General features: G+C 37.1%; 1 protein-coding gene across 1 annotated transcript; it reads right to left on the reverse strand.

Annotated features, from left to right (window-relative positions):
- Nucleotides 1-192: 192 nt before the first annotated feature.
- On the reverse strand, nucleotides 193-26,555 carry LOC130154789 (protein FRA10AC1). The gene is made up of 14 exons (XM_056351279.1): nucleotides 26,430-26,555; nucleotides 22,001-22,077; nucleotides 19,868-19,960; nucleotides 19,738-19,783; nucleotides 17,779-17,855; nucleotides 17,007-17,090; nucleotides 16,432-16,516; nucleotides 10,704-10,749; nucleotides 5,729-5,842; nucleotides 4,704-4,746; nucleotides 3,501-3,625; nucleotides 2,895-2,933; nucleotides 1,442-1,526; nucleotides 193-977 (listed from the first exon to the last, which is right to left on the reverse strand). The coding sequence occupies exons 1-14, from the start codon at nucleotides 26,460-26,462 to the stop codon at nucleotides 935-937; spliced, it is 990 nt and encodes a 329-aa protein (XP_056207254.1). The 5' UTR covers nucleotides 26,463-26,555; the 3' UTR covers nucleotides 193-934.
- Between the last annotated feature and the right edge of the window lie 61 nt (nucleotides 26,556-26,616).

Raw genomic sequence — 26,616 nt, forward strand, 5'->3', positions numbered from 1 at the left:
CTCTGGAAACATGAACTAAAGAATGTTTCAAGTTGTGTTGGAACTTGAAGAGGAAGATGAATCCAGTAAGTTTCTCAAGCAATATACATTATTTACTTGTATATTTAGGATTACACTTTAAAGAAGGATTAACATTCAATCAATGTTAAGGAGGTCAGAAACCACAGACAACATAAAAGTCACATGTACATCTCCAGCAGAAAGCCACACACTTTATTTTTTAAATCAAAAATTTTACCAACCAACCAGATTTTTATAAGTGGAATTATCAATCACATCATATAACTAAAATTTAAAGTCACAACGAACTAAACTTTTTAAGGAGTAGGGGAGACATTCCAGATAGGGTTTACTTAATTCAAGCAAAATACATATTTGATAAAAGCTGAACTTCTCCAATAACATTTGAAAATACTTACAAAGACTAATACCTGAATATTAAAGTCTATATGACCAATAAGTTTAAGGCTATTACCTCTTGTTTAGTAAATTATAAATATGAATACATTAAAGTGTATGGCTTTAAACTAATAACAGAATCTTCCAAAACATCTCTTTACAAAAATCTGGCAATAACTGAAGTTTGGGATGAAAAAAATAAAGCAGCCAACTTCTGTGATGTAATGTCAATAAACTACATTCTTGTTTGTTTACATCCTTCCTACTTGTAAGTTTGGGTGCCACATATCTTTTGCATTGAACTGAAAAAAATATTTCTCTTATCTCATGAGTACACAGCCTACCACAAGAAAAAGAAAATTTTTAAAACTGAAGCCTTCTACAAAGATAATCTACCCAAATGGTCCATGTGAGTCACTGTACAAAAGGTATGCTTGCTGGCAGAAAGAGGTCTCCAGTCCCTAATTATGACCAGATTTCCAAACTTTCATCTTCACAATTCATGAAGAAAATCCATCTACGTCAATTTCAAGTTTCAAAGAAACAAGTCTTGAAAATATTCATCAAATTCCTCTTCCCTGAAAAAAAAAGAAAAGAAAAAGAAAAAAGTCAAAGAAAGTTCTGCTTTGGATCTGTACCTAGGAGATAATCTTTGCATGAAATAGACGTAGCAGACTTCTGATTAGAATCTGTAGCCAGTACAGATAATTTTGACTTACACACTACATTCCAATAACCTTCACATTTCCACATCTGTGCAACAGTAGTGAGTTGACTGTTAGGATTTATTTCTAAGATAATTAATGGTATAATAGGGGGTAAGACAGCAGTGGTATGGTAGTGGCTTGACAAGGTTCTCTTCCAGTGTTGTGTATGTCTCTTTAAAAATACATTCTTAGGTTCACTACATGGAAGGAGACTTGACATAATTTTCAAATTTGACAGAATATTCATTAAAACACTTAGGAAAAATCTCTGCCATTGCAGTTCTGAATGGATACTTTATGTTTTACTAGCTACAAGTTCACTAGATCAAACTAACCGTGATTTTTCATCTGCTTCTTGTAGAGGACCTTTCCAAAAGTCAGCATCTGAAGGACCATCTTGTGCATCACTGTTATCTGAATCTGCCAAAAAATTTAAAGTGCTTATGAAATAAATTTTAAAAGAATTTGTAATGGTTTTAAATTACATGGTGTATTGCTAGGAGCAAAGTTTAATTCTAACCATGACAATAAAAAGAACAATTTATTTTGCATAAAGTGAAACTGAAAACATTTTCCAATGTTGGTCAATACAGCATCAAAAAGACTCTTATGATATCATGAACTAATATTCTGGCCAAACATAACAACAATCATGTCAAAACATGATCATCAATTCATGATCTTGATACAACAGCAGCATAGCACTTTCTTCCTAAAATTAAGGGTATATAATCACAAACCAGAATTACAATACAGTTTCAACTCATGATACCAAATTAATTAATTACTTTACTTCTACTTGAATGACAACTTTTCTCAATTTTGACTTTGAGTGACATTGTCAGAAAACATGGATTACTACACAACTTTTCCATGAAAGTATACAGGAGTGAAAACAAACAAAAAAAATTTGTTATCGGAAATACACCCTGACCTAAAAACCCCCAATCTTCCAACAGAGTTTTCCTGACAAAACAGAGACTCTGGGCATAGTTTGAATTGTAAGAAAACCACTTCAGGTCTTCCTGTATCTAACTGGGAAAATCTAGGTGCTGAGGAAATTCCTAAAAAAATCTAGCACAGCAGAGCAATCAGTAGAAACACTCAATCCCTTTTAGACAGTCTGCAGCAAGAATTGGCATGACCAGGAGATGGGGCTTGTTTAATCAAAAAAGAAACTAGGAACTGGAATAACTGAGACAGGCAACCAGTGCCTAAAGAGTCACTGAAAGACTGAGGGCATCCACCCACAACGCGTAGGTCTCTGTGGTACTACAGGTGGTAGATGGAAAAGGCTTTCGTTGAAGCCTAGGATTTATTTTAAAATCTATTCATTTTTTGAGTACATACTAGCATCATTCCCTGAAAGGAAATGTAGTAGTTCTTATATCAGAAAAGTACTTTCTTTACACAGCACACATTACACAGCACATATTTGCATACCTGGACCCATGTAATTACTAACGATCTACCTATTTTTGCACCCTCGATTCTTTTCTGGAACAACCTGACCTCTCATTTTTCAGATTATTTCCATTTGGTTATCTGTCCACATTTTTATCCCTTACTTAAACTTAAAAGATTCCCTTCTTCAAATTCCTAATAGTTTTTCTCCAAGAATTTATAAGTAATTATTTTGACCCTTTGTGCTTCTGCCTGTTTTCACACACCATTCTTATCTTACAAAATATTAAAACTGCCAGCGAATAAAACCAAGACCAATGGCAAATGACTATGAAATAACACAAATTATTACAAAATCATAAAATTCAGAAGATATTACAATACCTTTATCAGAATTATCTGAATCTTCTGAAGAAATGTGATCTGGAAAAAAACACCATTTAAAAAACAGTACACTTATTTTGGTTGTATCTGTTACCTTAAATGGCTTACAAGGATATTTCTACCACAATATATTACACGTGAACCTGTGCACATGCACGCCCACACCATACATTCAAAAAAAGCAAGCAAACACTTAAGTAAAAAGATTTTTTTTGCATGAGTTGAAAGGTCATCAGTTGGAGCTGATGTTATTCTGAGATCTGTGGTGTAAAAAGGTTATCTCATATTTCAAAAAGGCCTTCAAATCCAAAGCCTCAAGGAATTAAATACTTCGCAACTCTTTCTGGTATGCAATATCCAATTCTTGGACAAGTTTTCCTTGCAACACATATTGTTCAAGACTCTCCCTCTCTGTAAAAGACCAGAAATAGAACTTTTTTTCCCCTCCAAATTTACTTTTTTGTGCACCTTGCAGTGAAGAAAGTTACATACCTATATTTATACATAATTATCTATATCCATATATATATGTAGCTCTAGCAAAACTAAGATTCAACTAACCTATTTGAGTACTTTAGAATTTGAAGGTTTAAAATCTATATTTACCTTTATGGACCTTTTTTTTGGACTTCTTTTTTGCTGAACAAGATAATTTTGTCTTCTTAGCTTTTGGCTCTTTAGAGTTTGGTGCAGCTGTGCCTCTTTTCTTGCATGCTTTAACTTCTTTCCTCCTTTAAAAAAATGAATGCACACCTTCTCTATTATATGTACCCCTTAAGCAACAGTAAATCTTAAGTGTTTAATTCAGTCAAACTGTTGTAATTTTTTCTGAAAGCAACCACTAAACTGAAAAAAACATAATTAAAATTAAAGTAAGTACTTACTACTCTGCAGTTGACAGAGAAAATGTTTGACTCTGCTTATTCTGAATTCAAATGGTTTTACAATTTTAGTTCCAAAAAGAAGCCAGACAAATCAAACTAATCTCAGTTAGTCAATTCTCCTTCTTAATATGTGCCCATACAGTGCTTTAATTAAATTCAATATGAATTAACTTTTGAAATGGATTAATTAACTATCTTGGATATATCCATCTAGGTGCACCTTTGATTTGTGCTACTTTAGAAAAGGACTCATCACTTCCTACCTCAAAGGTTTCCCTTTCATGTGCTTTTCAGATAATCGTACGGCTCAATTACTGAGCTATGCAACTAAGTTAATGCCACATCCAGATTCAGAAAATCATAAAAACTGAGTACCGATAGTCGTGGAATTCAGTGAAATTACATATAGGTACTAATAAAAAATAAATCTAATCTTAATCCACACATTTTATAGGTTAAAAATTCACAATTCTTCTCTCCTATTAATCAGTGATTCTCAAAGAAGAACAAAAACTGAAATTCAACATTTCAAAGCACAATCACTGGACTTACACATAAACCCAGTATTATTAAGAAAAGCATCCTGGCCCCTAAACACAGCAAGAGGGCCAATAAAAAAGAGAGTGTTTTGCATAAACTTTCAGAAAGGAAAAATAAACACTGAGCTGAAATTAAGCAAAGGAGACTTCTGTGGGGGTAGGAATGAGATTTTTCCAGTCTGAGGGGTTTTGTACCTTCATTACCGCAACAGTATCTAACTCTCAATGGTGTCAAGCCAGTGGCTTTCTAAGAACTCCAGAACAGTATCTATTTCAGTGTAAATGAAGTTCCATATAATCTAGCTGAATCTTCCCCATATTTGCTGTTCGTCATAACTGTAATCTATCAATAATTCAGCCCCCATACTTTTGAAATATTTCATTACCGGTGATGAAAGTTTAGTTTGTGGGAACATTCTGGACATAGTCCTGAAAAAGACAGAATGAGAAGATTACAGTCATGGATTTGATAGGCATAATTAACAAAACACATTAATATGTATATAAAACTAGATAGCACACTACCTTCCAATTTCAGTAGCTTTTCCTTCAAAACAAAAGTTACAAGGTAAATGCAGCCCAGGTGAAGAAAAGAAAAGGCTTCAGTACAAACCCAGATTTTACTAAACCTGGAGAAAGATCACAGGTTTAGCACTGGCAACTCTTTATAAAAGAGTATCAGTGTTTATCACATACAGATATCCCGTTTTATGGATCTTTTTGTTCTACAGATCAAGTCACAGCACAAATCAAATTGTTCTACAATTATACTGAAGACTTGTAAGACTCTTAGAGCTTTGCCAGAGACCAACTGCTGTACACAGTGTCTTGTGCACAAAAGAAAAAAACATGATTAGCTTGTTTGTGTAACTGTGTAATCTCTGGTAAATTTAAATATCTGATAAACATATTAAAGTGTACATAATATTGAATAAGAACATCCCACTCAAGAGGCAAGAATGGAAAAGAAAGCAATTTAATGAACGTTAGAATTAATTTTTGGAAGAAAATGTACGCATTAAAAATAAAATCAGGTGTGCAAGAAGTTGTCTGGTCCAAAGCCCTAAGGACTCCTAAGCCACGTAACTGATTAAGCAATGACAATGATGAAACCCTCTTTGCAATGCAGTGTTGTTCGTTAACACTGGACATGCCTGTATACAAAACAGCTTGTAAAGTTATTGTAATTTATGACACCATCAGTTATACAGCATGAAGTGCTCAACCTGTAACAACTTTGTCATATATAACAGCCATTCTCTAAATCAAGACCATTTTGCTAAATTATCTCCTATTCAGTATTTCCCAGTTTGCATAAACTAATATTATCATTGGGCCTCACTCTATAGCTTTTAAAGCACAAGATATTGGTCTTCTTCTAGGCGTACATATCCTTCAAGGGAGGACTTACTCAATTTCACAAGTGCATTCCTCTTTTCACCATGTTCAACGTAACCAAAATTCACCTCCCAGCTCCTCAGGCCTTCTTTCTCATCACAGTGCTTATTTCCACAGGAAAACTGACCTTTAAAGAAGTCAGAAACAGCAAACCATGGCTCAGTGATTAACATGCATGTATCTGGTGTCTTTATTTCCAGTCTTGCTCAGGTTTTGCTTCTTGTTTTCTGTTTCTTTCTCAAGAAAAAAGCAAAACCTAAAAGTAGCACCTCCATTACTTGAATCAATCATACTTGTCTAATGCTGCTTATTTGCAAAGAAAGAACATAACTTGAACTGTGTTTTTCAATGTATATATTGAAGGCATATGTTAGGAAATAATAAGCCTAATACTGAACTCTGAAAAAGTGAATGTCACTAGGATACATCCTATACTTCCTTAGCAGAGGATGATGGATCAGGTGGTGTGACTCAGACATGCACCTTTCAAGACATCAAACTATTCATATCATGTACATACAAAATTAAGATGCTCATCTTCTTACAACCTTACTAGTTTATCTGATATACTAGACATGCAATTTGTATTCTAATCGTTCCATAAACACTTTACTTTTAAGAAAAGGAAAACCAATTCTATGAGAAATATGCATCAGCTTTAAAACTTCCTTGGGGTTATTAAGTTAAATACAACACTAAATTTAAAACTATTTGCACATAATCAGTGCTGGTTACACCACTGGGTTCCGCATATTGCATTAAGATACATATATTCCCTCTGCAAAAGAGTGATCTGTATGCAGAGCTGACTGTAAGGATACGCATTAATAGGCTCACAAGCAGGACTGTTGGTGAACGATTAACCTCAGAACATTCTGCTTAAGCTGCTAACTAATGGATTGGCAGTGTCCTCAGATACTTCAATTCTGCAATGTAAAACCACTTGCAATGTTAACACTTAAACAAAAAACCACCAGGGCTCCCATTAAAAAAAAAGGTTTCAAATTAATATACATTAAATTTGTTTAACCCTATGTAAGATATGGCTGTCAGTACCCCATGTCATCAGGAATATTTTGCATCTATTACGAAGTAAAAATCTATAAGGAAAAATTTATATAATATAAAACTTTGGAACTTAACCAGACTCTGTTTACTTTATGTCTTCTGAAAAAAATCCCAAATCAAAGCAGGCAGAGAGAAAAGAGAGATCCATGAGTTTTATTTATGATTAGCTGCTCCTCTCAGTAGGTAAAATCCATTTTGGATATTCTACATTTTGCATGTGAAACTGGATATGTTCACAAGAATGTAGTTGGAACAGCATCTTCAGATTGTAAGACAAGCAATGAATTCTTAGGTAAACCAGAAACTGACTATGTAAACCACCAACATTCCATGCCTTTGAACATTTATTTGCATTCATGGTGACCTAAATCTTTAAAATCATGGTAGGGTTGTTTTTTTTTGTAGATCCCTGCTCCATGCCCTACACGTGTATAAAAAAACAGGCTCCTCTTACCCTCCTTTCACACTGCAATCCCTACAACACATATTCAAACTTTATTAAACACAGAATTCTACCCTTTTTGAAGGCCTTTTCAGTAGTATTTACCACTCCAGTGCATCTGAATGTCATAAAAGCATTAAAAAAAATATTTTTGTCAAGTCAAAGGGAATTATGGGCCAGATTATTCAGTACTTGAAAACTGACTTTTCCCACAGTTAAATGTCCAAGAAACGAAGATACAGAAACCAGCATGCTGAATGGACAGTTACCTAATTTAATCAGCAAGAAAAATGTATGCCAAAAATTCCATTTCCATCTGAAGTTTTGTGACCTTGCTACGAGCTGCAGGGTTATTGCCTTCATGTTCAGAATTATAACTCGCATAATCTAGCTGTTTAATGTGTGCTTTCAAAAACTATTAGCACCTTCTGCTTCTTGCAGAAGAGCTGAATAGGTGGCAAATGTAAGTCCTACAAGCTAAATGAAGTACTGAAAATTAAATATATTACAGAAATCTAGAGAGCCAAAAGACTGATCTTATTGTATTTTGATCAGAACTCAGATGTACCAGATCAGTACATGGATACATGGTGCACTATCCAGGTATTGACACACGGCCTATTTTCCATGGAGGGAATTACTGAGAAAAAATAAATGGAAACAGGTTGGAAAGAACATTTGTTTAAATAAAGTATATTATATGTGTATTTATACATATATAAAATAGGCTAAGAAAGACACTACTAAGCTAAAAATAAAACAGTTCAATGAAATAGTGAAAAAAACCCTGACAGTAGATAAATTTTCAGGTATTAAACCCTATTTTGCCAAATAATACGCCTGGTTTGAGTATTTCAGTACTTAATCTACAAATACAAGTAAGTAGAAAACAGCAAATATATCCACATGTTCAGCTTTGCTCCTTCTGCACATTGCTGAAGAAGTTCTATTTCACATCTACCCAATTAACTGCAGAAAACTTTAACTATCTCCTTTTGTCTAAAACACCTTCTATTTTAGAATTTATGCCATACCTTACTATTCATGCTTTGAAAGTAGAGTAAAAATACTTGGTAAGGCATGTCAAATATATCTTTTAAATAGCTTAAATGCTTTTTATTTTAAGGATTTATTTTCAGACCAACTAAATCATGTACCTACTATTCACTGATTTATAAAATACAGTTTCTAACCTAACTTAAGATTTTAATTAAGAAAATGCCTATTATGTAGAACCATTTATTGTAACTGGGAATGTATCGATACCATTAACCACCATTAAGGTTACATTTTAAATTTAAGGACATACAACAGCAATCTCCAATATGGCCTACTTTCAGTACACCCACATCAAAGGACTGGAGTGAGAAGGAAAAGAAGAGAATGAAATAATCTGGCATTTACGATTCGTAATACAAGTGATACCCGTCCTTTCACTCATCCTATGCCTTCCTCTCGACCTTACAAAGACAGACGTCAAGAACAAAGCAGCCAAGTGTGAGTTCCCCATTCCTGTGCTCCCTCCCTCACACACCCCTCGCCACAGCACACTGCGCCAGCAGCGGTTCCCACCGCCACTGTCACTGTCATAGCTAAAATAAGCATGTGCTCTCCCTTTTTTAACGCGAATTATCGGACAGGGAGGTAGTAATGCTTCGTTAAATTTAATTAAAGATATTATATTACTGATTTTTACTGAAAAATTGGAAAAGAAAGGCACTAAAGATTCACACCTTTTTAAAAAATGATACTTTGAAACCGGGCTTGGAAAAAGCGTCTAATCCACGAGATACGGTTGAGTTCTTGCGCCCCTTAGCGGTGACAGATGCTGCTTCTTCCCGAGGGCCGCCGAGGGGCTGCGGCGCCCAGAGCCGGGCAGGGGGCTGGGGCGGGGCTGGGGCACGAGCAGCGGCCGAGGGGGCTGGGGCTGTTCAGCCTGGGGAGGGGGCGGCTCGGGGGGGCTTATCGCTCCCTGCAGCTGCCTGACAGGGGCTGTAGGCAGGGGGGGTCGGGCCCTGCCCCCAGGGAACAAGCGACAGGACAAGAGGGAACAGCCTCAAGCTGCACCAGGGGAGGTTTGGATTGGATAGGAGGAAAAATTTCTTCACTGGAAGGGCGGTGAAGAACAGGCTGCCCAAGGACGTGGTGGAATCACCATCCTTGGAGGTGTTTAAAAAACCACGATGGTTAGGGACATGGTTAAGTGATGGACTTGGCAGTCCTGGGTGAACAGTTGGACTTGATAATCTCAAAGGCGTTTTCCAGCCTAAACGATTCTATGCTTCTACAATTGTACCCTTTCCATTAGGATTTAATTAAAAAGCTTGAAACTTGTAATTGTGCATTTTCTCCCACATTTTTAAATACAGAATACCAGATATTAAAAATGTACAATGGAGCTTTAAATTCTTTTTTCCATGTGAAGACTAACTCTTCATAAATAACTCATTTCTCATTTACTTTTAATTATCTTTTTAAAGCATTCAATAAAGCATATAACTATATCAAATATAGCTATCTGTTAATATAATCTCCAGTGTTGAATGCAACATATGACTACAACTGCCTTCAGGAGCTTTAATCTTTTATAGCTTAAAACCCCCCAAGCATTACTGTTCACACTTCCTCCTGTGAAAGATAATTTAAAAAAAAAAACCCAAGTGTATTTCTAACTTCTTGTAATATATTATAATAAACAGAGCTGTTTACAGAACTGTTCAGATCAACAGTATCGCTCCATGCCATTTTTTTGGGTGCGCATGCATGACTTCTGGAAATGGTACATGTGTATGAAGATCTACCCACTGGATCAGCAATACAGTCACGTAATTTTCTTGCCTGTTCAGCTACTTGAAAAAGTCCATACACCTAGGCCATAGAATGGGGACCACTTTGCAAAGTCCAAATAACACATCAGTAAGAACTCACACACAGATGCAGCCAGAATCAGCTACTTGTTTAGAAATAGGATTTGGGAGACATGACAACCATTCCCACTGAAGCTTTCAAAATCAATTTAGCCTAAAACAAACATCACACATGGAACTTTAACTTTTGTAAAACAGCACTGGAGAGCCTGTTAAGAAAATTATCTCCTCAGAAAAAGTATTGAGAGACTTCAGTTAAAGGTATCAAATACTACTGGAGTAAAGCAACTAAAAAACATCACCATGAAATTCTACATTATCAAATGCATTATGCTGGTGTTCATTACAAACCTGACCTTTTGAAAAGAAACCACATATTCTCTTAATTTTAATATACGCAGATCAGTGTGCAGTCTAGAGCTATGTGGCATGAAGCAGCACAGTTAGAAGTTAGGTCAATTTATAGTCCATTATTATCTGATAAAGTTACTGTTTATTGTACATTATTATCAACCTACTGGTATTGTCAGATACTGTTTAACAAAATTATCGCAAAAAGCAGCAAGAAAAGCATCAACAAGAGACATAATAAGAATGAAAGACAGCATTACCTTTTCCTGAAATCACTTCTTTCTCATGTCGCCATCTAAATCCAAACTGTTCAGATAAGAACCAAAATTAAACTGTGAATAGACAACATATTCAGTAATGTAAAGACTAATTTCAGTTCACTGATGCCCTGCATGTAGTTCATCCATTCAATTCTGGTTAGTAAAATTTAACTTCTTTCTCTGTTAATTAAAAATATCTCTCTGCCTCTGCTTACCAAAATGATTCCAATTTATACATGCAATTCAAATTCCAGTAGATGCTGTTCAGTACTGAACAACAGCTTCCTAAAAGGCTTCATAGCAGGCAGAAGAACAAATAGGAAATTAGGATAGACTGACTTTAATAGACACTTCATTGCAATTTTGTCCAGACTAAAAACCGGGAAAACCGCTAGAATACTAAAAAGTCATATTAGCACGTATCGATGGATCACCTCTTATATCCTAAAGACAAAAAACCCCCAAACCCCAAACAACAAAAACCCAACAACTACGTTGTGCTTTCTTTACGTTGCCCAGAAACTTTAGATCAGCCAACCCATCTACTATTTTTGCTTTCCAGTAGAATCTGCTTCATCCCCTCAAAATGGCAAGTAGTCTAGTGAAAAGACTGAAGATGGAAGGGAGTGAGAATAGCCTGGGAAAATAATTTTATTTCCATTAACAAGCACAAAGGGGATAGAACTCCAAGGAACACAACTTCTGAAAAAATGGCTATCTTGTTTTTTCATTTCAAATTCACGAACACAGGATGACAACAAGACAAAATTGACACTCTATAAGAAAAGCACAGAAGACTCCGAACTTCATGTTAAAAGATGGGGATGGAAGAAGCGGAAGAAAGGTTACAAAATAAAAGAGGTACCAAAATGGTTGCAAAGCCCATCTGTAGCATTTGAATTCCAAAGCTTCTTTTGGAATATGAAGCTTCTCTTGTTGAACCCACACAAATGTGCATTTCGTAGATACAGTGGCATAAATTCTCTAATGTAGTGGATTGATTTTTAATGTTTTTTAACCTAATTTGAAACACTGTACAGAAGTACAGTGCTCTGTGTTTTCTTTAATGTTGATTTTTAAAATAAACCATAATAATCCTTTATCTGAAGGGCAACAGCATGGAGTTCTCATGCATGAAGTGCTATGTGGTTCAAAGAACATCAGAAAAAACAGGGAAACAAAAGTTTTGGCTTTTAAGAAAATATAGCCAAATATTTTGTCAGCACTAATTTTCCCCAGGTCAGTATATTACATAGAAGATGTCTATGAAAACTAAAAATCTGTACACAAAAAAAATATTTGCCTCTTTAAATCAGTCCAGTAATTTCTGAATTACTATTATAACACAAACAAAGTTTTCACACCTACTGGTTTCACTGGTAAAAACATCCCAGGAGATCAGGTTCTGCTCTCATACTGTACATGATGACAGTTTGCTAAAGCTGGATCAGGTTTGGTCTACTCTACAAATCTGCAGTGTGGCCTGAAGTACATTATACTACTCAAACAAATATTAATCAATTGTAAAAACCAAGAACTGTGCTGAACAGTTCACTGAAAACAGAATGTAAAATACATCTGTAAATGTTGAACTCATGATGGTTGATCCAAAGAGTGATGGTAATTGTTTTTGCTCTTTTAAAGGATATCTGCTGTTCTACAGGGTATTCTAATTCTGAAAAGCTTGTGATGCAAGTTTATGATTAAACATCAACAGTATTTTGGCATCAATTTTGCATGTGTGTGCTGCTGACAATAAAGAGTAAAAAACAATTTGACCTTATCTGCATGTTTGCTTTTCCACAGTCCATCTGCTACTTCACCTGTTACCAAGTTACCCATGCTCACTTTTGCTACTGAAGTAGACTTTTATACATATTTTGCCTCACAGTCTGAACTTGACAAGTATGATATAAATCAGATTATATCCTTAGAGAGTATTTCTGTAACGGTATCAAGAAAAATAAGCAAAATAGAAGAAAGGAGGGAGCCAGAACCACCTGTGGTACACCTAGGTCAAGAGTTGTCCTTATCCATGTTCATTTTTGCCAATCATTCTTCCACCAACAAATGGAAAATGACAGAGTGACCAAGGTTAAGAAGAAACAATAAAATAAAAAGTAAATACAACTCAATTCCTCTAACTAAGCTAAAATATCAAGAACAAATTAAACTATATAGGAAAACTAAAAATTAGGGTAGGTTCTTGAATAGTCAGCCTGCAATACTAAAGAATGCAAAAGCACTGTCAGCAGACAGCATTTATTGAGACTCATCTTCTTTGTTAAATGAGTTCAAACAAGATCCTAAATGAGCTATTTCTACAAGCCAGACCACGAACAAGTAGAACAACTCCAAAACAAATGCTTACAAGAGTATCAAATGGCTAAGTTAATAAGAAATGATAGTTTTAAAAATCTGAAAGACCATTTAATATCCATAAACAATTCCCAAATAAAATATGGACCGCTTGTGTAGCTTGCAGTGACTGCAGCAACAACTAACATGTCCACAGTCACCTCTTTCAGAAAAGCATAAATGTATGAATTTAGACAACGCTGTGGAAAAATACCATAGGTATTTTAAATATTTTTATTTTCACAGAAAAGCCTCCATGCTGAAAAACAATGACAAAGGCAAATTTATTAATATTACCAAGTGGAAGACAAGTTGGCCTAGAAATCTGAAAATGATCTGGAAATAAAAACAAAATAATAAAATTTATTCTGTTTAACGACCAGGTGTCATGACAGATTTCATTTCTTAGCAAATAGGAGACATTTTCAATCTGTTAAGCTACAAAGCAAAGCACAGAGCCAGCAGATAAGAACCTTTCTAGGAAAATAAGACAACAAAGATAACATTTCTAGTCCACCGCATATCAAAACTTACATGCAGAGCACTCTCCCTTACTGCACTGCAAACTGACAATAGAAGTAAACTACCTGACAATACAGACGGCCGTTTATCAGCCTCAAAACTTGCAGACAAGATGCACTGAAGGTTCAAAGACAACCTTGACCTAAAAAACTCCAATCTAGGGAAAATGTAAGGAGTAACAGACCCATCACAAGCAAGAGCTGTCAGAGCACACTCTTCCAGTGTCTGTAAGTAACCTCACACCAAGAGGGTCACCTTGGCATTTCTCATTAAGAAAAAGGGAAAACATTTTTTGTCCTAACTACACAAAGGAAAGTGGAACCGTGGGTTACAGGGTACAATTTACCTGCAGTGTCAGCAACTGAGATGAGTACAGGTGTGTGAGAACCACTGATGACCAAGCCAGACTAGCCATCAGCTAGGTGAAGTGGCCTGGGAGCAAGGAGGGTGAGTGGGTCTCCACTGGCTAGCTCTGGGTGTGACAGCACCTGTGTATCTGAGGATGAGTGCACAGGGGTGTCTGCTATGGGACATGGGGAGTCCCAACCATCTCCGCATATGTATGTGTATACGCATGCACGTATGTGAGTAAAACAGTCTGAAACAGCAACTGATGCGCAGCTGTGGCCTCAGGGCTTCTTACTGTTTTCTTTCAAGCTTCAGTCTTTGACAAGGTGTTCTGCTTATTTTTCAGACCTCAAGGGAGCAACTCCCATGAAACTGGCCCTTATCATTATCCAGGACTTAGGAAAACTGCTTTTTCTCAGAAGAAAAGTTCTAAATGAGATCTGAGCAACAATCTCTATGCAGAGGTCTTTAGAAGAATCAGCTGGCTAGAAGATTTTGGCAAGTAGCAAAGTAATTACAGTTGTGAAAAGACACATGACTACGTACGTACACGTCTCAATCTATGAGATATATATATAAAAACATCACAGAAAACTGATCTCCAACTTTACTTTGACAGGATATCCACCGAGCAGGATACAGAATCATAGAATAATAGAACAGTCCAGGCTGGAAAGGACCTAAAAAGATCATCTGGTCCAACCTTTTGTGGGAAAGGGAGTCTAGATTAGATTATCTAGCACCCTGTGCAATCACATCTTGAAAACCTCCAGTGATGGGGACTCTACCATGTTATGGGGAGGTTGTCCCAGTGAATGCATATTCTCACTGTAAAAGTTTTTTCTTACATTGAGACGAAGCATCACCATAGAAAGCGTCAACAACTATCATAAAAAAAATTGGCCAGCTGAGAAGCTTGTAATCCATGCTGCACCTCTCATAGCACCAGCACTGCAAAACCGAAGGCACAAGGGGCTAAAGATATCCCACTTCCAATTTCTGGAAATGCAGAAAAAGAATCAAGGCAGGAAAAATCTGAAAGCACAGACTGTATTCCATTGGTGTGAATGGGATCAGCAGCCTGTTTCTGACTTCCAAGAAAAAACCCTGCTTCGACATCCTTCCATACCAAACATGGGCATGGATAAATCAGTAATTGAGAAAAATCTCATTTCTTCTGTTTTTCTAAGAATTTCTAAGAAAGGACTCTCACATCATCATAACATATTTGAAAACAGAAAGAATAACTTAAGAGAACAAATCACATGATAGAGCAGTTATGCTGAGTGGCGATCCCAAACATATAGAATGACTTATGAGCATAAATAGGAATTCAGAGTAACCTCAAAGTTAGGACAGCCACATTTGAAGTCTGACAAGGAAACACTGTTCACACAACACACACAAAAAAGAAGGAAACTGGGGTAGAAGAGTTTCCCACAAAAGATAGCAAACATATGGAAACTTGGCAGAGCAGCGAAAGAAACAAAATCTGTAAGCATGCTCAAGGGAAAAAATCAGTTGGAGGGTGTGGGGTGGAGGTTGAAGGATATGAAACAGCTACAGGAAAACAAAATCAAATTTACTCAAAAAAAAAGGACGGAAGACATTTTCAGCATTTTACTTTTTGTTAATTTTCATTCAATTTTTTCATTTTTCCAAATTTCTTGAGAAGGCTGTCAACTTTTCTCCCCAGTATCAGTTTAAGCTCAGTCCCTGCAAATATTTACTACTGAATGTAATTTTCACCACTACAAACAGTCTCAAAAAACTTTATATAGACAGTATTTGCAGGGCTGGGTTGTTACTATGTGCTAACAATGCTAAGACGCATCCGAGTTCAGCAACACTCTCTGCAAAATCACAATAGAAACTTTGTGTATTCTTTTTGACTAAGAGGTTAGTCAGTCAAAAACTTAGAAATGCCAGGCTGTTCCAGTTAAAAAGAAAAAGTGGTGCTGGAATCAGGCTGTTTCTCTTAAGAAATTCTATTTATTTATAAGGAATATGCAAATCCTGTTTCCATAAACAGAAAAGAACAACCAACGAAAGACACTGCTTTAGAACACTTTTCAAAATTGTTTCTGCCAGTATTCAAGTACAAAACTTTCTCTTTGTAGACTTTTTTTTTTAAAAAAACCACTAACATTCCCAGGGTTTTTTTTAAGCTTCATCTAGTGCTTCTCTCCAGGCAAACCTCTCTAGCCTTCTCTCCTTAACCTCTCTGTATTTTCTGCCTTTTTTACACACAATGTACCTCTTCATAGAACACCACTGTGACAGAAATGCTCCTGTTCCCACAGAAGCACTTTTTTGGGGCAGTGACAATGCTTGGATTCAAACTGCTGTTGCTTATTAAATGACTTGACAAGTTCTCACAACTCTTTTTCTAGGGAAGGGGTACTAACATTCTGGTTTCACAACATATCCACAATCACAAGGCAATTTTTAAAAAAGGAAATACTTTAAAACCAAGATGATTTACAACAATGAAACATACCTTATTCTCTTTGTATCTGCTGAGATCTGCTATACAGTATTCTTTGTACAATTTATCGTAATACTTCTTTGCAAGCCTCTTCTCCCTATAGCAAAAGGTATTATTTTTTATTAAATATAGAACATGATACAATTCATTTTACATTGTAATACCATTAACAAGATAAAGACATGTTTCATCTGAGGAATGCTATTTGCAGAGCTAGAAATGTAACAGAAATACGCTTATTGAGCTAAGGGGTAATTTCCACAAAACTGGAAAAACACATCTAAAACATATCTACAGCACAAATTAAACTATATTTTTTCAAACTAGGCCTCCTTCAGAGTTTAGAGACCAGTCATTTGGACCTCAGAGAATGCACAAATATCTCTTGGTTCCTTCTGTCATCAATTCATTTTGCTACTGAGCAATATTACAACATGAAAGACTTCCTAAAGGTCTTTCATTTTTAAATGCATTAAGGATCAAAGAATAATCACTAATTATGCACAGTAATTCTTAATTAGTAGGGGACACCACAAATTTAGTACAAGTGATCTAAAAATAACGTGGTCTAGAATAGTTCCAGGTACCAATTCATGTCTGCTTCATCATCTTCGTCCCACAGGAATCTATGGTTTTCTCTAATAACATCAAGATCCGTCTTGTCATTTGCTCTAAAAAAGGACACATTGTTTTTAGTACAATGTAACATTAAAATGAAAAGTCAGTCAAATATTAATTTGGTAAACATTAAGTATTTCACAGTTGTGATCTCCACCTCACTGCATAGAGGAATATATTGCTATGGAATAAAACTACCAAAAAATTTATTCCCTGGAATACCTTTTCCCAAATGAAAAGTTGACAGTGGAAAATGGCCACTGAAACTGTGGATAACTTGATCCTGTCTGAAAATACCTTTTATACTTCTTATTGAAGACAGTAACGTTAGAGGGCAGTTATAGATAGCTCTAAAGAAGGCTATCATTATTCTGGACAATGGACAGCAATTCTGCACATTTCAAAAGTATTCCAGATTGTTATTTTGAAGGTACTGCCAGATATTTCTCAATGTACCCTCAATTAATGCTCACCTGTCATCTTTCCTTTTACATAACAAAACAAAAATAATTCAGCTCATGCTAAATTCTTACATTAAAATCTGAAAACAAAATTAAACAAGGCAATTCTGTGTTCTGGATATTTACAATGACTGTAGTCACTATTTGTGACCAAAAGAATTAGTAATTTGGTACATAGCCACATCCTCCTCTCCCCTCAAAGCTATAAAATATATTTAATGACTTTATATAACAGGGGAGCTTTGTGGGCATGAGGGGAAAGACTGTTAATGGTTCTTACCCAGAACGTCGGAAATCCTCTATTTTGCCACCATAGTATAAAATGTAGTCATTCACAAACTTTTTATGTCTTTCATACTGAATAAAGCGATTAAGGACTGTTTCAGAACTTTTATTTTACCATAGCTTAAAACAAACAAACAAAAAATTAGAAGGTTTTATATACTTAACAGAAAGAAGTTTTTTTTTCTCAAAAACAGTTCAGTAATTTCCAGAAAGAAAGGAATCAATTAGCAATTTTTACTCAATAGCCTCACATAAAACCTACTTTCTCTTTCAAGGCAATTTCATCTTTAAAACCTCATTCAGCTGCCAGGCCTTTATAAACTTGTCTTCCTTTATCAAATATGCTCTGTATGTATATATATAGAAACTGGGTCCATTTTTCAGCTGTAATTTAGACAACAGCTTCTTAGTACTGCCATTATGGTTTGAAACAGGTTTGGTTTTTTGTATTATAGTCTGGCTACTAAACAATTTATTACATTTTACCATCAACATAGAAATAAAAGTTATCTGCTTCAGTTTGGAGACGAAAATCACAGGAAAATATGTAATGCCTTTTTTAGAACACTTTGGCCTCAGAGACATGATTTAAAACACATTTTGTACCATAATTTGAGAAAAAATACCTAATTACCTATTCAGAAAATGTGTCTCCACAAGTAAAAACATCATATATGGCTACTTAAAAATATTTCCAATTAACCTGTATGGTGTTCCTGGAGCAGCAAATTAGGAAATATATTATCTCCTGGTACATATCCTGGCAATGACTGCATCAATACGAATAATTTGTATCAACCTACTATTCTAACATTCATTATAATTTTATTGAGAAAATATTTTATTTTCCAAAGGCCCCCCAAAAGTTAATTTAACTTCAGTATGTATCTTTTTTTTTCCTCTTTCCACCACAACAGAAGAAACAGAGAAGCAAACACAGAAGGTTCAACTAGCACAATTAAGTATGTTTAACACAACATATTATCTTGTGCTGCCATCCGAGTTACTGGGCATAAAAATTGCATAGCAGTAAAGGTTTCAAATAGAAAACACTCAAATTATCAGAAAGTCATTAAAGTCTCTACACAACGAATTTTGCAGTCATTCCAGAATATAGGGGCTTTTCTGTGGCTAATGAGTGTCAGTGGGACCGATTAAGGTATGTCCCCTTTACAAGCATACGATGGCTTATGGAGTGTCTGACCAAATTCTAAGCAGGTTACGAGAAGTTACTTTCTGTTTACTGGAGCTTCCAGATTAAATTAGTCTTTACTTTCCTATTTATTAACTGTTACTGCTGAAGAACAGCTATTTAAACAAACAAGGAACTGATGGTATTTCAGATACATTCAGTCAAAACATGTAATGACTGCCCCAAGTCAAAACTAAATAAAAGGAGAAAGACTGTATTCTAAATAAAGTAGTAGTTATAAAAGCAACTACAAATTATGCATGAAATATGATTAAGAGATTTCAAAAAAACATAAACCAAAACTGCACATGATATTAAACAGGCTTACATTAGAGCATCTGTAGAAGATATTCCTGGAGTTAAGGCTGTTTTGAATAGACTTTTAAATTAACTAATGCATTCTTAAATTTCCAGTAGAAATTTATTTGTCCACCCATAATAGCAGTCTTATATAAAATTATGTTCTGTATTTATATAACTGAAAGAGCAAAGTGTCTTTGTGCTAGTCTAAATAAAATTCACTGCATAATAATTTTGTCCCAAACAGGACAAATAAGCATATAGGAAGAATCTGGAAATGCCTCTACTGAGAGGCATTCTTAGAGACATCTTAGCAACAAAAAGAAGCTAATTTGAAGAATGACTCAGTATCTGGTGCTGCATTGTCAACTGCTGCGGTAACTGAGAAATCCCAGTATTTCACCATAATGAATAACCTGTGCCCCACCTTCAAAGCTGAAGAAAAATGCAATAGAAGGATACGGCATCCATCGCTATCAAATGAAATCTTCTTTTCCTTGCTTCTTCCCTGTTAATAATAAATGTGTTTGAGTGAGAGATATCTTCACATTAAGGGGGAAAATGCCTCACAAAAGCAATAGATAAAAGATACCTATCCCATTCTTCAGCTGCAAATTGTCTGTGAACCACACTGCCTTGTTTAGCTTTTTGGAACGGCTTTATCAGAAGGCCATCTTCTTTTACACTAAATGTAGGGGGGCAAAAAGGAAGAAAAGTTAGTCAAGAACTTTCCATAAGCAATAAAATTTCCATAAGCCAAACTCTGCCACTAACTTGAGTAACAAACACTGTTATATTGCCATTTTCTATGTGAATAAAATCAAATTTCAGAACCAACATCAGCTTAGATTTTACTTCATTTGCAGTCCTAAATCTGAAAGGCTTTTGCTTACAGTTAGCATTTAAAGAAAACTGCTTAAAACAGCAATTTGTACTACTCATTTTTACCAATATTATCAGTATAGAACCACAATGAAAAACCCTAAAGATTCCTCCATTTCAGTCCACATTTAAAGCCCTCTATAAATCTCAGCTACGCAGCCAAGCAGGAACAGGAAGGACAGTACGTTCACTGAATAAGACTGACTGCTAGTAACCCTATCCCATCCTTTCATGCCAATGTCTCAACACCTCATTAAACAGCTCTGCTTCTCATAGTATAATCACAAGAATCACTAATTTAAAACTTAAGTACTTGTGTTATGAACCATACTTGTCAGTGGCCAGCTAAAAATACTTTCAAAATTCAACAAAGTAATTGAAAGTTAAATAAAAAGTGATGCATTTTAGCTAGTAAAAGGTATATTTAGTTAGTTTCATTCCTCAATAGAAGTAAAAAAAAGATTATTCCATGATTATGTGCTGGCAGAAAGAATGGAAGTCAGAAACCTGTAGTAAGCAAACCAGGGAATTTATATTTCAAGGTATGGAATATAGGACTCTAGAAACTAAGGGTATCATTAGCTCAAAAGGATCTGTAGGCATAAAATTCCCACAAGGAGACTCTATAAAACAGCAATATGGAGAAAACTTAAGACTACCATTTTCCTGAAAGTGAAAACAAATATCATCGTAGAGCAAGCAAAGGATTTATACATATACAGTGAACCCACATAAGAGCCCTACTGGGAATCAGCAGTAGTGTGCCACAACAAGTGTAATGATGATATTTTTGAAAGGCTCCTGATGGTTAGTTAATATTCCACCTAAAAAGTGGAATAGTATAATGTGTAATGGCCTTTTAAAGAAACTAAAAAAACTAAAACTGAACAAAACCAGTCACTGTTTTAATGGAGAACAGATATATTTATTTTATAAATGGAACAGCACAGTACCTGCTGCTATTCCAATGATTAAAACACATTTTTTTTTCCCCCAGAAAGCAGTCAGACTCTACAAAACCCATTCTTTCAATTTTACTACAAAGGAAAATATGCAAGAGTCCTAGGAAAGTTTCAAGAAAGCCTTCTTAAATAAAGTCCAATAACGGAGCAAGGGAGAAACAGGAAAAGGTAAGAAAAATATATGCATAATGTAGGCAAAATGTTCAGTACTGTGCAGAAAGCGTCACAGGACTATAGTGCCAAAGCAGGACAAAGCAAAATAAATACATAAATAAATTAAAATCTTCATAATATAAAGAGATCAGACTACAAAATTCAAGGTCACTAATCGTACGAGCCACTGACAGAATTGGCAAAGGTGATGTGAGGTAAGAGACATGTAGTTACATTTCAAGGACTGAGTACAACACAATTCACCAATCCCCAGGTCTCTTCACAAATTAAAAAATAAACAAGTAGCATCAGTTCTTCACTTCCTGCAAGCAGGTGTTTTATATCTACAAAGCCTGCTGCCACTTGGCCTTTTCTGCCTTGCTCTCTTAGCAGTTCCACATGTCCTGAAAGATCACTGTGAAGTGAACACCACAGCCAAACCCCAGCAGCTGATACTAACGCTTGGAAAAATGAAACACTCTGCTCCGAGAACTGAGGGGCATATAGACACCAGATGGACATGGCAGAATGGATTTTAATCAGCTGCCCGTGGGAGATGACATGCTTTGGCAAGCCTGACATGAGGAGATGCAGAAATCTGAGAGATTTACATGTTTTTTGAAAAATCAATACCAGATTTTACATACCATAGCATGATCTTCTATACACAGTAATAGGCCATTTGCAAAAAACACATAATGAAAAGTGTGGATTCTGTACTACATTACCTTTTAGTCTTTTGCACAGACTTCTCTCCATTCTCCTCATCACTAAAGTCAGAATCATAGTCTCCATGGCCACGTGCCTGAAAATAGTAGACAACACAGTCAATCTATCTGCTAACGTAATATGGACATGGCATAACTAGAAATCAGTACTGTCCATCATGTGTAAGTAAATTATATTTATTTACATAATTTAGAAATATATATAAAAAAGAAAAAGACAGAGAGAATCTTTCTATAAAAAAGAAAAAGATGGAGAGCAAGCAACTGCAAATTTTCACGTCCAAACCAAATCAAACCAAATTCAATAGACAATGCAGAGTATATTCCAAATAACACAGGGCAAAGACATTGACAGTTTGTCAAAAGATCACTTTATAAATAATTTATATGCAGATGCCCCCATATTTAATCTTCACATAGATGTAGATATCCAAAAGTATGATAAACATTTTTGGTCTTTACTTTCAAACAATCTCCCTTACATAAGAAAAAGGTGAGTATTTTCCCCAGGAGCTACTCTTTCAGAGGGCTGAAGGACAGCAACAGATGTGCCCACACCATAAACAAACAACGATGAGAACATAAGTTTCTTAGGCTGTGGTACAGCATTTTAGATCATTAGGTCTTACACTGGTAGCTGGAAAGCTGGTTGAGGCTAGGACTAAAACACAAAATAAGATATGCCTGCAAAAATGTACTGTCTAATCAGCACAGCATTCCTACTGTGAAATGAAATCTTTTTCCCACATACTTCGGGACTACAACATCAAATTAATGCATATAAGAAAACCAAAATAGCCCATTTCTTAATGCCATCAAACAATTAAGCACTGACTGATGTCCAGATCTACCACCTCCACTTTTCAAGGCACAGTTAACGTGTCCAATTCTTTCAGCAGAAGTAACGGCTTAAATAGATCCCACCTCTTCTCCCTCACTCCTACTCTGGTACCCTCCTTCCAATTGCTCAGTCACAGTTGTGAAGCTACACATGAACCAGATCAAACAACACACACAAGTTACACAGGATCCTATCCAAGGAAGATCATTTTAACCCAGATACGCTTCCTGACAGCTCATTCAGAGCCCCCCAGCCAGCTACACCAGGCAGCTGGAGGGGTAGCACAGGAAGAAAGCAGCCAGAGCTGGGAACCGTGTAAACCAGCGCCAACACCAAAAAAGCATTTACACAACTGGAACATGTACACAACAGAGCTAAAAACAAGAGGGATGGTTATTGTATGTTTGCATGAGGAAAGGTTTTGACACAAACTTCCTAAGTATCAGTGTTGCTGATTCTTACATTAGCTACAATCATATTTCTCCTCAGACAAAAACCCGAGAAAAACAAACTGCAAAAAAGACACGTCTTCAGGATGATTTTGGTGAGGTGCCTCCTCCTGATGTAAATGGCTGCCAGAACTGCCATGCTGGAGAGTCAACTGTATCCCCTTCGGACATCAACAACTGGTCTGTATCATGCAGAGTATGTAAAACACTATCTTCTCACACTGATGGTAAAGGATTGACTTTTAAGATTTTTTTTTAAATTACTTTTAGTAATAATAATAAACTGTACCTTTTTTCCTTGCTTCAACACTGCAGTGTTCCTTCTATTCTTGAACTCTTCTGAAGAAGACATAGCTCTCACATATATATATATATGTATTAGAACAAAAGCAAATCAGAACTGTCTGATTTACCTTAATGTTTTCTATTTCCCAGGAGACACAAAAATTATCAGCTACCAAAAAGAAGTGCAGCATATGTCTGCAGTGTGTGGTGTAAGTGGGCCTCGTACACCGCCAAAAGAGCAGCAATGATGCAAAGTCCTCCCAGCACAGGCCCATGATAATCCACAGTCCAGACGCAGGTCTCCTAGCTGAGGCAGTTCTACTAGCAAGTCTTTCACTACTTTCATTAGTGAAGCTTATGTGGTCTTTAAAAAAGGCTGAATACATTATGAGCATGCAGCAAATACATTTATACTTGGCCTCTAAATTTTAAGAATACCATGGTAATCCAGGAATGTTTTAAATGGCAGAAGTAATGCTTCTCAGACAAACACTGAGAGCTTTCTTCACATTCAAAAGGGAAGAAAGTCCAAGCCAACACAATATGCATGAAAGTCAACATGAGACAGACGATGCGCAAGAACAGGCAAGAAGATAAAACCTCAAATAAAAGGAGATTTTCTCAAAGTGGCTGCCCTTGGATGATGGGGCCCAGGAAAGTAGATATACTCAGTAATCAGCTCCCAACTGATTCTGGGAATGACTCAAAAACAAAAGATGCAAGATAAGCTGCTCCAACAGAGTCGTACCATAGGGCTCTCAAAAGCTTATGACTGCCTTTTGTAAAGCTGTGACTGTGAATACAAGGGCAGGCATGGCTAAGGCCTGGGTCCTGAGAGGCTGCTCTTCTGACAGGAAAACTCTTCACAGCTTCAGCCATTCCTCTGAATTGCTACAATCACTCAAAGATAAATTCAGAGAGAAGAAGAGTACAATCCATAACTGATGTCCTGACACTTCTAGGTCACTCCTTCATAGCCAACAGCAGGACGGACAGGTACTGTACCACAGCTGGGTTTGACATCAGCAGCTCCAGCCATGCTAAACACCACTCTGGGAGACCAGGACTGAACAATTACTAACCTGATGCCTTAGGATGATACCAAGATAACCTTTTAGGTAAAACATAAAAATTAACTCCATCAAAGAATCCCATCCATAAATTAATCTTTTTTTTTTTTTTTTGGAAGGACATTTCAAGACTAATTTCTCTCTTCTCCACAGAAAAAGCCAAAAAACAATCCCAAGTAAGGAAAATGTATTTAACTGTAGTAAAAAAGGAGCAAATATCAAAACTTTGTGCCCAAGCTAGTAGATTTTTAGAGAGACATATGTAGGCATGGACACACAACATTGGAAAGAACATTTAAAGTAACTACTTTCACTATTTGATAAACCCTAATCTTTGCTTTGATGGAATTTATCAGGAATTCAGGATGCTTTTAGTAAATTATTAAGGTAAATACCAAACGTTTTATCAAAACATGAACCTGAAAGCTACATAACTTCAATGGTACAGCAGTGTGCTTTGTCAGTTGCGCCAACTTTGAACTTTTTTTTCCCCCAAACAACAGAAGAAACTGAAACCACAAAACTAAAACAAGTACCAATATGCTTTGGGATACATTTAAATCACTGACATTTAAGTAGTCCCAACATCCTGGATTAATTGACAGCAAAGCAATTGGAGATAGAACCAAGCCCACTAATTTACGGCTCCTAAAAAATCAACTTAAACACAGTAAATGTACGAGTACTATACACAACTGTTGGCAGATAGAGATGTCAACTGTTGATGTCAATATAGGCCACTGTGGACTCCCCAGCATTGCATTTACAGGAGGCATTTGCATCCGCCTCCTTTAACCCTCTCTTTAACCCAGTGAAATGGCTACATTGTAGTTCATGTTGACTCCTGATCACAGCACCCAGCTGAACAGAAAAAGCAGTTGGATTTTTTTTTTAAAAAAGAAGGCAAAACAACCCTACACAAAAAATCCCTACTGGTGGCTCCTGATCTCAGCACTACTCTTGCTATTCCCCTCACAAGTGTCACTCCCACCCTTCCTTTTATCTGCCCAGCACACAGGCCTGTGCTCATGTCTGCTCACAGCCCGGATGCAGCCCTAACCAGCCCGGAATGCTTGTTTTGGTACCAGCTGCTCTGGGAGGGCCTGAAGGGAGCGTGGAATCCAGAACTGGGCTTGAGGAGCTGTCCTGCCTGGATAACAGGGGCCATGCGGAGGGGCAGCATGCTTCGCTGCAAAATGCTCTTCCCACCTTGATGCCTTTGAGGCTTTGCAACCCCCACTTGGGGGTAAAAACCTGACAGTAAGTACAATTAGCTTCAAATCCACTCTTCTTGTCAAACCACTTACAAGGAGTATTTGCATATACCCTACAGCAAACACCCTTAACAAAGAGAAAAGACACCCGCAAGATACTGTCCCTTTATTAAAGCTCTACAGCTATGGAAGAAGCAGGAGCGGAAGGTAGGGAGCAGCAGACCACGACAGTGAGGACTGGAGCTTTGTAGAGCTCCACGGAGAAAAATCGCACGGCAGACCGGCCCGCCTGGGTCCGACAGGCCTCCCGACAACGCCGCCGCGCCCCGAAAAGCGGCGCGGCCCCGGCCCACCAGAGCCGGCCCGCCGCCACCGGAGCAGCCAGGGGCACGGGCCGCGGCCGCCGACTGCCCGCCGCGCACTGCCGGCAGCTCGGCCCTTTCCTCGCACAGGCCCGGCCTGGCCGCTCCGCCGCGGTGGAGGCCGCGGCCTACCGCCGAGGCCTATCCGCCGCCCACCGCCACCGCGCCCCCTCCGTCCGTCCTTCCCTCCCTCCCCAGCCCCACTCACGGCCGCGGAGAGGCGCAGCTGGCTGGGCACCATGGCGGCGGCGCGGGAGGGTGCAGCCGGCTGGGGACACGGGCCAGAGCCGCCGCCCGGCCCTGCTCGCCAGCCGCGGCGCTGCTCCGCGGGCCCCTTCCGGAAACCGGGAGCAGAGGCGGAGCGGGGCCGCGCCTGGCGCTGCCTCCTGCGGCCG

Source organism: Falco biarmicus, chromosome 9 (assembly GCF_023638135.1).
Source record: "Falco biarmicus isolate bFalBia1 chromosome 9, bFalBia1.pri, whole genome shotgun sequence".
Classification (NCBI taxonomy): Eukaryota; Metazoa; Chordata; class Aves; order Falconiformes; family Falconidae; genus Falco; species Falco biarmicus.

Coding starts and splice junctions, on each gene's coding strand:
- LOC130154789 (XM_056351279.1), bottom strand. CDS start 26,462: ATGGTGCCCAGCCAGCTGCGCCTCTCCGCGGCC. Junction 22,078..26,429: donor AGCTGCGCCTCTCCGCGGCC/GTGAGTGGGGCT, acceptor TACTATTTTCAG/GCACGTGGCCATGGAGACTA. Junction 4,747..5,728: donor GAATGCACTTGTGAAATTGA/GTAAGTCCTCCC, acceptor TGTCTTTTTCAG/GACTATGTCCAGAATGTTCC.